This window comes from Branchiostoma floridae, chromosome 1, assembly GCF_000003815.2.
Source record: "Branchiostoma floridae strain S238N-H82 chromosome 1, Bfl_VNyyK, whole genome shotgun sequence".
Taxonomy (NCBI): Eukaryota; Metazoa; Chordata; class Leptocardii; order Amphioxiformes; family Branchiostomatidae; genus Branchiostoma; species Branchiostoma floridae.
The window spans coordinates 24,600,407-24,614,175 of record NC_049979.1 but is presented as its reverse complement, the minus strand read 5'-3'; the positions used below and the strand labels follow the sequence as shown (position 1 = coordinate 24,614,175).

Below are 13,769 nucleotides of genomic sequence, written 5' to 3'. Positions count from 1 at the left end.
TGCTTCCTTGCTCTTGTAGGGACAATCCGTTGATGGATGGTGCCCATCAACCTCTGGCCGATATCTTGAACAGAACTTGCACACGTGGGACAACGGTTGTCCTGATGGAGTGGTGTGACCGCTAGAGAAAGGGCATTTGCCGTTCTGGTACTTGAAGCAATAGCTGCTAGTCTCATTCCTTGCAGATTGTGTGGCTGGGGCAGGAACCGCAGGTTTGGCAGCTGACTTAGACTCTTGGTCTGCGGAGGTACTCCTGCACCATTGTGATTGAACTATCTATCTCTAAAACCGTGTTCGACGTGTTGGAACAATGTCTTGTAGAAATTACGAACCCCTTGCAAACGTATATATGGGAATGTCTAACATCGATGTCCGTAGGATGTGTCCCCTGTTGTAACTCTCCATGGGGATTGTGTTTGGGCTTAGAATGATAGCCATCTCTCCCGAGATCAACTGGAACCATCATGATGTTAAATTGTCGTGTTTCATTTCCACTGATGTAGAGAAGATGAATTCATGGAGCCACCTTACCTCCCGCTTGATTTCGCTTAACAACTTCTTCTTCCCTTGGGGAGAACTTGCGAATCCTTGTGCGTCGTCCCAGCGGTGATCGTACTCCGGGTAAGGAGGAGGGGCGTTCGTCCGTGGCGCCTGGGGATAGCATAGACTCCCTTGCAGTCTTCGGGAAGGGGCTTTTTTTGGGAGGGGCGTAAGTCCGCGATTTTCAACGTTGGCTATGTTCTATTGTGCCGGGAAAGGCAGTTTGTTGAGGAAGGGAATATAGAACATAGCCAATGTTGAAAATCGCGGACCAACGCCCCCCCCCCCCAAAAAAAAACCAGCCCCTTCCCAAACTCGCTAACACGGCAAACTTCCCTTCCTCAACAAACTCCCTTTCCCGGCACGATAAAACATAGCCAACGTTGAAAATCGCGGACCAACGTCCACCCCCCCCCCCCCAAAAAAAACAGCCCCTTTCCGAAGACTGCAAGGGAGTCTAGGGATAGCAACCGTACCCCAAATATGTCTGCTTTGCGTCTGGAGCAACCTCAGGGCTGTAGAGACTGTATCTGTATCTGTATCTATATAGCCGGTATAACCGCCCTTCGGCGTAACACACCAGCTTCGCAGGCACGCGGCGCGGCAGCAGCTGGTTATATTACACTGAACGACTCATCACACCTAACTGTGAGACGGTGTAAAGCCATCACTTCCTTCGCAGTGGGGTACGGGTCTGTACCGCTTGGCGCTGTGAGTCCTCCACGACTCGGAACTCCATTGTTTACAGTGCGGGGGCCGCCATCTTGGACTGAATGGCTCCTGGGACAAATCCAGCGCGAGCGTAGTGCGCGTGCGCTGGATGCCTTGGGCTTCTGCGCCTTGGGCGCCGCCATCTTGGGTCACGACAAGGTTAGGGGGAAGAGGTGCTCTTCGGGTGTTTTCACGGTGTTGAGATCCCAGTAGAGCTAAGTCGGCCTGCAACAGCTCCAAGTCGCGAGAGACGCTCAATATCTCTGCTGCCAACTCGGTCTCCACCTGAGTTTTCGGCGTAGACGAAGGTAAGCGAGTACGAGTTGGTGTTGTTGTAGTCGTACCCAGGCTACACTTTCAGTCCACCGCCAAATCTTCAGTCCCCATAGATGCATATCAAAGACAGCAGCATGTCTATTGTTGCCGCTTCTACCCGGAGCTGAGGACTCAAGTTTTCACATCCAATTAGGTCCAGCTTCAGGTCAGGACCTTGACGTGATCTTCTGGACCTGATTGTTTGAGTAATGTTTCAGCACTATAGATTAGAGACATCAGTGTTCTCTACCAGATCAGCAGTTGAATCTAGGAGACTGCCAGTAAAAACAATAACTGACAGTAACAGTAAAACTCATAATGTTACTGAGATGCAACTGTATTTATCTATAGTAAGTTACTGACATCTGTCAATGTCATTATCAGTTAAGTTAGTTACATTTCTTATCAGTAACGTACTAATAGTTTGGTAAATATTTAGCAATACTTATTATACTTCAACTTCCAATAATTGTAATATTATTGTTACCATACTTTGTACAATGTCTAATTATTATGCTACAATTGTTGTGCAGTAACGTTCTCTCGATCCTCTCCTCTCTGCATCGTCATAAATTTCTGCCTTTTCCAGACTGTGGAGCTTGTACCTGGTGGTGCCCACATGCAGGTGACTAATGCCAACAAGCTGCAGTATCTGGACAGTCTGGCACAGTACCGGCTGGCAGCAACCGTGCAGGAAGAGCTGGAACACTTTCTAAAAGGTTCAATATTGCCATTTATAACGGGGGCCGCCCTAAGATGCCCGCTTTTTTACGCGCTCGAACTCACGGCGCTCCATCACTAGTTGCCAGAGAGTGGTCAAGTTTTGATCAATGAATTTTTAACACATTCATCTTAAGAACATACTTGGATAAGGGAATGCATTCATATAGTTCATGAACCTTTCACCCTCCTAGTTGCAAGTGGCAAACACTGAGGACGTTTTCTTGAATATAACGTCCGATTTTGTGCTGCGCTAGACAGTTCGCCCTAACTTGCCCCGCTTTTGTAATTTTCTCTTTTCGGAAGCTGGTGACCAATTTAAATAAACATATTAAATACAAATTTTATTTTTATGATATATTACGAGGGGCATTCAATAAGTAATAACTCTGACTCATTTCCCATAGCAGGAGATTAATGAGACTTGGCACAGTTATTAGTCTTTCTCTTCATAGGAACCACACAGAGTTATGCATTTCTTCCATTGTTTGATGCAGCTCTGGACACCGTTTTTGTAGGACACCCCAGGTTGGTCCTCCAACAGATGCCTCATCAATGGCAGAAGAGGAACGACCTGGTCTGGGAGCTGTTTCCACAGACTTCCGGCCATGTTCGAATTCAGGATGCCAGCATTTTACAAGGTCATATGATGGGGCATCATCACCATAAGTTTCTTTCATTTCATCAAAAGTCTCCTTTGGTGTGCGTCCTTTCAAATACAAAAACCGGATCATTGCGCGACACTCAACTGGCTCCATTTCACACCTGGTCCATTTCACACCTAACTCAGTTCAAACACCAGTAAATCAGAAACCACAATTAGTTCAGAGCTCTTCTTTGCAACATAAACTATAGAGATATGAACCATTACACAAGTCAAATTTTATCTAGATCAGACAACTGAAAGTGGGTCAGAGTTATTACTTATTGAACGCCCCTCGTAGCTTTCTTTTGACAGTAGAATTGTGATTGTGTGTGCTTCTCGTCTCCCGCGATGAGGGCTAAACCCAGCACAATCGAGGTCGTGTTTCAACAGAAAACCTCACTTACGTGATGAACTCAGTCCCAGCACGAAAAGAAGAAAAAAGCATGCAAGAATAACAGTACAACCTACGTATACAAAATTCCATACAGTTTTTGGAAAATGTCTTTCATATCTTTCTGTAACATGTCTGTCTCATATACGCTTTCAATCACATGTTAATGGATAAGTAAGACTTGGACACCGCAGTGCGGTCGCGTGTCCCACCGCCATTACGCACCCGGGCACGAACAAAACTATCAACGTTTCCCGTCAACGACTGTGGTGTTTACGTTGTTTTTCTCAGGTCGCTTTTCTACTAAACAAACTCTCAGAGACTCAACTTTTTGCTGTTTTGTAAATTTTTGTTTCTTACCTATGTGATGAATGTGTCACTGCTTGATACAGATTGTACATTTAGTAGCATGAGCCGTCGCTACGATGCAACCCTCTTTTCAGCGCAATCATCACTATTGGTAAAAATCTGTTTTTCGACAAAACGATAAGTAAATACACAATACACGTTACAACAGTTACTTTGCATGAAAATAACAACTGTATGCATTGGCAACTTTTTGATTGGCAAAGTCAGTGGCAACAAACACGCTGTACTTATGCATAATAGGATCAGCAAAAAATCCGGGCATCTTAGGGCAGGGGGCACCTTAGGGCGGCCCCCGTTATAACGGTATCTAAGATGCCCGCTTTTTTACGCGCTCGAACTCATGGCGCTCCATCACTAGTTGCCAAAGAGTGGTCAAGTTTTGATCAATGAATTTTTAACACATTCATCTAGAGACCATACTTGAATAAGGAAGGCATCCATACTGTTCATGAACCCTTCACCCTCGTTACAACTGGCAAACACCGAGGACGTTATCGTGAATATAAATTCCGATTTTGAGCCGCGTTAAACAGCGCGCCCTAACTTGCCCTGCTTTTGGAATTTGCTCTTTTCGGAAGCTGGTGACCAATTTAGACAAACATAAATAAAAATTCTAATTTTATGATATATTAGCTTTCTTTTGACAGTAGAATTGTGATTGTGTGTGCTTCTTGTCTCCCGCAAGGAGGGCTAAATCTTTCACAATCCAGGTCGTGTTTTCATGGGAAATGGGCGAAATGCACTGAATGCGGCGGCCCAACTAACAAAATCATTATGAAAAACGACAATGCCAAAATCACAAAAAAACTCACGTATTGGGAAACATATTCGACATCACTCTGTGAAATTTCATTTTCATAGACAGTACGAATCATTTGTTAGAGTAACAATTCTTTTGGGCGTTCGCTCGTCTGCCACCTGCGGGGCCACGCTCCCTGGGGAAAACAACGGCGGTGATACTTATGGTTTTTTTTCTATGGCCGGTATTCTACTCAACAAACATTTGAAGACCAATAATTGTAGTCTTTTGTGAAGCTTTATTTCTTATGTGTATGACAGTTGTCTGGCTGTTTTTTACTGGTCGTTTATTTATGGACACGAGCCACCAATACCTAGTAACAGGTGACCACAGTGATTCGGCGCTACCAACATTATTGTGAAAATTCTGTCTTCAAAAAAAAGGGAAATGAATAATAAAAAAAAAGTTTTAATAGAAAAAAAGCTGTTTGTTTGGACTTGGTTTATTTACCTTTCTAATCATCATAGTTCATCAAATTTTCACAAAAATATGTCATGGAGCAGGTCACCAAAGTTTAGTTGATATGAGTTTGTGTGAAATGCAATGAGGAACACATTTATGTCAGACTCTACAGACATCATTCTACATAAACAAACCTGGTTCATTTGACAAAGGTATGTGTTTGTGGAACTCTAGTAACTGTTTTTTTTTCCATGTTAACTTGTATGACTGTATCATGTCATCTGTGCTCATGTGAGTAACATAATGTTAAGATGTATATGGCTGCACTTTTCTCTCCTCAGGTCTGAATGAGCTCATTCCTGACAACCTCCTCAGCATTTTTGATGAAAATGAACTAGAGGTAATATTCCCGTTTACACCATTTCTATTAATGTGACATGGTTATCATTCTAATTACAGGAAAGTAACGTGACAAAATACTCTGTGCTGAGGTTTTCCTATTTTGTTTAAGGTTGCAGCAATATAGACCCAAGTGATTTAAGCCATGATTCTGCTCTTATATGCCCAAGTCTGGACCTTGGAAAGATAATTGGTGATCCCAGATTATGACCTTTCCAGTGCTTTTGTCAACAGCATCCAAACAAAATTGGGTATGGCCTAGAACCTTGTCTAATACACAAATTTTATAAATTGTATGTTACATCTTAGGCCATGTTTGATTTGATTTTATAGATGACAGACATCCTCTGGCAATCCCAAAACTGATGGCAGTGTGCGAATAAGTTGCCTTTATAGGTATGAAATCTAACAGTACTGGTCAGGAAAGTTGAACAAAAGGACCAAACACACAGAGTATACCAAACAAAATTGAAACATTTTCATTTTTGTTCTTTCACATCTTTTTCTTTGACATTTAAACTGCTGTTGTCATCCTATAACATAAGATTATGTTTTATGATATTTTTTTAAACATCTGCATATATTTGCTCATTTTACAGCTGCTTTGTATGGTTAACAGCTTGGTTGAAAACTTGTTTTGTGGAAACAACCAAAATTTGGTGCGCATGTGGATGTCATCCAAATCAACATGGCCTCAGATTCTGCACAAGTGCTACCTGATCTTCTAAATAAGTTGTGCAAATCCCTGCAGCTGCTGATCTGTGGGACTGGAGACTACAGCATAGCAGACTTCAAGCAGCACTGCGAGATCCAGGGAGGAGCGTGGGGCTTTGAGAAGGTCAGTGCTGGTGGAGATTATTGATGGCTTCCTCCAGTCGAGGAGAACTAAACTCAGTTTGTCTTCATGTAGAGTCTGACACTCAAAATGTTTTAAAATTGTATTAGGGACCATTCATTACATATAGAACCCAGCAGGCATAACCGTACCCCTCTAAGGCCCCGTTCATGATGCAAAAAATGAAACGGTTCTGTCGGTTAGGCCTGGAAATCCGACAGGAAACGGTTTGCATTTTGCGTTCACGATGCAAACTTGCAAACCGTTTCAGTTCCTTGAAAAGGCAAGGTAATGCGACCTTTGACCCCTGAGGTTGTTGTGATCTTGCCCAAACTTGTACTTCTGTGTCAGATTATTGGTCTTTGATCGTATTTGAACCAATGTCTTACTGAATTCGAAGCTGGGTTCTGTTATGACCTTGGAAATGCCTCTGAAAACATTGTAGTCTCGATATATGCCATACTATGACATTTCCACTGGATCTCCTGACACATTCCCCTTGCGATATCAGGACTGCTAGCTCCTCAGTTGACCAGGAGGTGGCCCGATTATAGAAACGAATCGTACGATTGAAAACACAGTCGAAACACCCGAATGACGGGTTAAAAATTGTACTTTTCCCCCGTGGCACCACCAAATATGAACGCACATGCCCGGATGTAAAACGGATCGCGCCGCTTTTGCGTTCATGATGCAAATTCGCAATTCCGGATAAGGAAGAAACCATTTCGATACTACCTCGCGAGGACGTTCCGAACAAACCGTTTCCTATCGCTTCAGATCCGTTTTGGACCGTCCATGACGACAAAACTTATCCGTTTCAGCTGGCCTAACCGATAGTAACCGATAGAACCGTTTCATTTTTTGCATCATGAACGGGGCCTAGAAGATAGAGTATTCAAATACTGTGACCACTTCATCGTTAAAGACGAAACACATCATATTTTGGGTAGAAAATTTTTTGGTGTCCCAATATGCAGGTCAATAGCATATAATTAGAGCACCTTTGGATGGACATACATGATATTTGGTATTTGAGTAGCGGTTGCAGAAACAAAGGTCCTTTTCGAAAACGGTTCAACTGGAGCTTTCCGTCGGCGCTGCAGCGGTGCGAGTGTGTTTGTGTGTGTGTTTACGTACAGGATAGTTTGAAACGTTGTGGATCGTTTTGCATGATTTTTGGTAGTTATCTGGGGGTTGGAAAAATGAAGGTCAAGTTCGATTATGGGCCTCCTAGCGGTAAGTTACGGTACTGCAGGGGAGGTTGAAAGTTATTGGTAAAATTTGGTAAAAGTGCCAGGTTCATGATTTTTGAGTAGTGGATACGTCTTCGGGCAGGGAGTAAGTTGTGTAAGTTTGGTCCCCCTGGCGGCTTTTATGAAATTGCAGGGGCCGATTTTGTTTTAGACTTTGAAAGGGAATAACTCAAGAAAGGTTGGACGGATTGTCATGATAGTTGATGTGTTGATAGTTTTGGTGATAATTTCTATAATCAAGTATAATTAGTATGTTAATCCGTAGCTAACTTGCATAATTAATCAAGAAAGTTGACAGATCTCCTGCTTACTTGAGAAGACCTGATTTGGGGGACAGTAGCTGCCTTCTCAGGGCTTCTGATTGTTTTGGTTTGTGAGTACAATATAGGTCAGGAAAACAGACAATTGTCAAACGTTTATTTTTCAAAGAAGTGGAGAAGGGGTACCTGTCATGGCATGGCTATTAGTTGTAGATACAATGTTGATCTTAAGGCTGGAGGTAAGTAGTGTACTACTGGTTTGGGCCCCACAGGGCCTTTTTTGTTATTGAAGGGACTCGTTTATATAGTGCCAGACTTCGAAAGGGAATAACTTAACAAGGGATTGATGGATCGTCATAATTTTTGGTTTGTAGATAGCTTAAGTTATGTTTCATATAGTTGAATATCAATATGCAAATCGAAATCCAATTTGCATAATTAAAGGGAAAGTTTAAACCCACTATATAAAACATTTGTAGGACTATACCAACATGTAACATTTGTAACTGACGAAGAGGACAACACTATAGATAAATATTATGCAAAGAAGAATTTGCATAATAATGAGAAAATGCTATAATCAGTTGTAAATGACTGGAATTTCTTACTTGTAGCTATTTATGTACGGATGAGCATCATCGACTAATAATTATGCAAATGAGGGTCTTATTAACATAGATTATTCTTTCTTAAGATAGGTTATGTACGTCAGTTATTTGGGCAGGGGAGATTTTTCTCTCCAAGCAGACATGTTAGCTAGATGAAAAAAGAGAAGAATTTGGCCAAATAATTTGCCATGGGATAGCGTGGTAGTTCTATGGCCTTGTTTATGAATAAGCTTTAATCACTTTGATGCTGGAAATAGTTGGGATGGATGAAAAGGAATTTTCAACCACTATATACGCACTTTCATGCAGCCGTTTAATTCTAATACTAGTAGGTACTCTGGTAATACATGAATGAGACCTTAAAGTCTTTGCACTCTCCATAATAAGCCTTGATTATTTGGCGAAGGTATGTGTTTCGTGGAACTCTAGTTCGACTCTACATTCTATGGAAATGATCACTCACTCACTATCCATTGTTTGATTATACCGCTGCTGGGATCCCTGACGCAGGGGTAGGCAGCAGTCGGCAAGTCTTCACACCACACTTCCATGCGGCTCTGTCCAGTAGGTCGACCCTTGTTAGACCGCACACCCTGATGTGTGTGTGTGTATGTGCTAAAATTATAAGACAAACTTTAAGTCTAGTACTGGGGGAAACACTTAAATGTATGTAAATGTTGCAGGTGTTGGACTGGTTTTGGACTATAGTGGCCAGCTTCACACAGGAGGAGGTCGCCAGGTTACTCCAGTTCACCACAGGCAGCTCCCAGCTGCCACCGGGAGGGTTTGCTGAGCTCAATCCTCGCTTCCAGATTTGTTCTGTACCCGTCAGGGGCATACTGCCCACTGCCCACACCTGGTGAGGAACCCTTTTTTTAATCCGACAGGAAGGCTTTTTTTTAATTTAAGATAAGGTGATAGTGTTAGCCTCTACCAGGCTCCATTGATTGCCTGACACATAGTAGAAATTGGCCAAATAGAGTGACTAGTAGCTAGCTTAGAGTGGAGTCAGCCACGTAGGGGTCTGTACGCAACCAACTGTGCCGGTGGGGAGTCGCTTTGGTCAAATGATATCAAATTAATCTACCACTATTTGTACAAAGGAACTAGCTCAGCACTCAAGGTCACATGTTCACATTTGGTATTCAAATTTATTACCTCGATGCAACCAAAGATGTGTCAACCTGTTTTTTGGAAGCTTGTGTGATAATGAAAAGAAACCTAAAATCTATTCACCACTTGAGGCACATGTATGACGTTATGAAGTAAAAACGTTGTTATGAAATGGGTCCTGATTTCTGATTGGTCCACGTCATCTGTCTATTATATTCTAACACAAAATATCACCAGGTCCTGTCCAGAACACCCATATTGAACGTTATCACAGCCCATGTATAACATGATTCTATTTGTATTAACATCTTAAACAAAAGTATGTCATTCTGTCATTTTTTTAAGTGTTTACATGATGTATATTCACTACCAAAAAGCCATAATTTTGTGAAGTTTGAAATCTCAGCTGTTATCTATAGACCTTGAAGCATTTGACACCACCGGCAGAAAATATTTCAATCTCAAAAAATTGTACACTGATCGAGAGAATAACAACCATATTCCTACAATATTTGACATATTGAATATAATCCTTCCAATGCTACAAAAATAGAACTGGTGCCTTTAATGAAATGATGGACTATCAATAACGGAATACTACCTGTACTATAGTAATAATGTTACTACCAGTCAGATTAAACTTAATCCAAGACAAACTTGTCTGCGTTATTCTTGACTTTATGTGACTGTGTATGTTGTTTAAATCTTTGTCAAAAGTATTCTTGACATCTCCATGCAAGACAAGCATCTTCAATATACCAGCTCAGAGAAACTTTGATGCTTAGTGTCTGCATTACCTAGAATTTTCCTTTCTTAAGCAAATATGATTAAGGTTTTTTAATGGCAGACAATTTTGTATTGGTGAACATTGAACAATGTTTCCTGGTTTTCCACTCCAGTTTTAACCAGTTGTGCCTGCCAGACTACGATTCTTGTGAGCAGCTCCACAAGATGTTAACCCTGGCCATCACCGAGGGGTCTCAGGGCTTTGGGATGGCATAATTCTCAACAAGGAGTACTTCGACACACACATCTTACACTGAGTCCTTGACAGGAACTATAACATCATGTACTGGTACTGTATAACACAAGTACTGGTCGACCTTTATCTGTTGTTTAATGAGTGGCACTGGCCCAAAACTATTCATCAATTTTAAGAGGTGTTCTTTCTATGCTGTGTTTCTCTGTGTGACATAATTTCATCAGAAACCTCATTTCTGTGACCATTCAGGACAATTTAGAAAAAATTGGCAATTCGTTGCATTACAAATTTGTCATTGAGGGAAGTTGTTAAATGCAACATCGGCAATACCACCAGAATTGCAAGATTGAGAGACTTCAGAATACTGTGTATAAAGGCTAACTTTAAGGATAACCTTGAATTTGACGACAACAAGGTCATAAGTGTTCGTTCCCATAATGGAACAGACTGCACTCATCATGGGAGGATTTGAACGTTGGTGAAATATTGTTTTGCTGTAATATCTGATAAATCAACAACATCTGATACTTGTCACAGACAACTTTTTATCAATAGACGCTGCTCTTGTTTTGCTGTCCCAAAACTGCACTCAAAGTGTGAGCAATGACCAATAAAACATCTTTTCATCTTTCTGAATTCAGCACTGTGACATACAAAACAGACGGGTTGCCATATTAACCCAACTATGATAGGAGTATCCTGATGATCACAAAACTTTTATGTTTTACTTTTGGCACAAACATGTTGGGGATGGAACCCTCTCCCCACCATGACTTTCCATAAACCTATACAGTATTCATTGGATGTCAATGGCACGCTATAGTTATTGAAACAGCTGAATTATGCCGTTAACATCCGCTGATGTGTATTGAATACATGTAGGTGCATGCAAAAATTTTACATGTCATGACGTTCTATATTCTGTAACAGTAACTGAAACACTTAACAGTCATATCTTGAATTGTTTTGTTGGGACAATTTTATATTTTTAGCACTATGTTCAACCAAAGGGAGTAACAATGAATGAATGAAGACCTTTATTGTACATTCATACCCACTGGGTTCAGTACAGGTCACAATAAATGATACAACATGATATAATGATACAATGAATCTACTCAAGAATCGTATTCTACTGCGTACATTCGGCTTCTTCTGGTTTCTTACAATAGCAGCAAGGTAATTAGCAGTAAGAGAATTTCAACAAGTATTCTCTCTGTAGAAATTAGGGAATTAATGCCACCATCCTCAGTGTGATGGGCTGTGCATTCAAACTGTAATATTTTTGTATGAAACATGCAGGACTACAGAGAAGATGTAACGTTAATATCATGTGTCACAGGTCTTCATTGATAAAGGTAATCAATATTATCGGCATGTAATGGTTTTCTTTTTCACAAGATATCAATTAACTTATTAAAAAAGTGCAACAAAGAAATATTAATTAAAGGTGAAGTAGAACTTCTTTCAGAAGTTTTTATATCGCCATACAGTCATCATAATGAAAGTGATTCCAGTGTGTTTTAGTGACAAAAACGCTGAAGTACAGATAACGTTATGCGTATTAAATGTATATTGGTTACTGACAAGTTTGCTGATAACTCCATGTGTACACTTGAGATTAAGAGGGCAAACATGCTTGATTCAGTGGCCATACATGTACATGGAAGGAGTGCAATATGGAAAAAATATTTTAATTGTAGATGTACATTTTGTTTCTCGTTTACTGAGTCTACCTTTGTCTGGCACAAAGTACTGTATAATGAGTTACACCAAACCTACATGTATTGTAAAGCAGGAATTCACCAAAAGGACCAGAATGGTAAGGTTTCTTAGCCACAAACTTCCATGTAGTTGACTACTTAACATTAAGTCATTTTGATTTTATCACTGATTTCCTAGTGTTATTGTATAATTGTGAAGTGTAATTTTTGGAGTTGGCATATTTTGTCACTTGTACCAGAAGATAAAGTTGACTTATACTTTACTATCAATACTTAATTTTTTCTTCTGTAAACAGATACCAAATGCCTGGATGTAGGCTATTACCATGCAATATTTCTGTACAGTAGATCTTAATGGAAAATGCCCTTTTAATTAGATGATATGCATTTCTGGTATTGTTACCAGCACAACATGAATCAATTCAATGACTTCACAGGCAGCTACCATTGTCATGTTACACTCGCATCACACCAGCCACCAAAGCAGTGTATAACGTCAACTTTCAGTGACAGACGGATTTATATGTTATCAAGAGGGTCAGCATAATATCTTATAATGATTATCGGCATGGTGAAACAATTTGTGTGTTTCAGTTTCTGTGTTCTCCATATTGCTGGTGCTAGCTAAGTCACTGTGTCAGACACTGTAACAGCAAATCATTGTCAAGGAAATGGTCTCAAATCCTAGACGATAGATTGTTTTCCTGGGTCTTAACATTGGTAGCTGAGGCTAATACTTTGATTTTTTTTTGCATAGTTACATGCACCAATTATGTGATTCAGTTGCATCTGACAATACATGAAAATAAATGAACTGCTTTTGTTTTCCCTGCTGTCTTACAGATTATTTTTTCTCCTCAAAGCACCATGACCTTCCACGAAATGAGGGCACCAGGATTGAAGCGGTATGCACCCCTGATTTGGGACAGACAAAAATATATAGGACTGAAACATTATAACGGATGGATTGGATTAAAAAAAACTAAAGTAACGACCCTTTCTCCACCAATCTTGAACACATTTTGAACCTGATAAATTCAAATTGATGTTATTTTCGCCTCTTCTATGCACAGCTGTCTGCTTAGATTTTTACCTTCGCCAAGGTTGTATATTGGGTAGCGTTTGTGTATTCGAGTAAAAGGACGATAAGTCAAGAATGCCTGCATTGATTGTATTGATGTTTAGTAGGTGGGTAGGTCTTGATGAGATCTTAAAACGATTAGATTTTGGGCTCCCTAGCGACTTGTTATGGTACTGCAGCAGAAATTCTGGGTTTGATATCACGAGTTCTGGACATGCTGTGGTCATGATTTTTAAGTGGTAGATAACTCTTGGGACAGAGAGTAAGTGGTGTAGGTTTGCCCTACCCACCTCCACCCCCACCCCCGTCAGATTGTTTTGGGACTGCATGGGTTGTTTAAGTGTCAGGTTTTGACGGAATAAATCAAGAAGGGCTTGACAGATCGTCATGATTTTGTGTTATATAGCTTAAACTCTACTATTCTAATTGAGTCAAGTTAGCGCTCCCAGCCTGTTTGCGCATTCCTTAAGAAGCGTTAACAGGTTGGGGGCGCGCCACGTGACCTCAATTACACCTGGACATACTCACCTGACACAGGGGTACTTATTACACTGATAAATCTTGTATTTTGTCATTCGGAGCGGACGAGCCTCACCGCAGCGTAGGGGAAGCTTCGCT

At 40.8% G+C, this 13,769-nt stretch overlaps 1 protein-coding gene across 3 annotated transcripts in view; it reads left to right on the top strand.

Annotated features, from left to right (window-relative positions):
• The window catches only part of LOC118421425 (apoptosis-resistant E3 ubiquitin protein ligase 1-like), a 37,879-nt gene extending 24,981 nt beyond the window's left edge, over positions 1-12,898 (top strand). For all 3 annotated transcript variants that reach the window (XM_035828724.1, XM_035828708.1, XM_035828717.1), the window contains exons 17-21: positions 2,156-2,285; positions 5,235-5,293; positions 6,044-6,130; positions 8,935-9,110; positions 10,264-12,898. In XM_035828724.1, coding sequence (XP_035684617.1) covers positions 2,156-2,285; positions 5,235-5,293; positions 6,044-6,130; positions 8,935-9,110; positions 10,264-10,366 — 555 coding nt within the window. In that variant the 3' untranslated portion in view covers positions 10,367-12,898. The remainder of the gene's footprint in view (positions 1-2,155; positions 2,286-5,234; positions 5,294-6,043; positions 6,131-8,934; positions 9,111-10,263) is intronic.
• Positions 12,899-13,769: the final 871 nt, after the last annotated feature.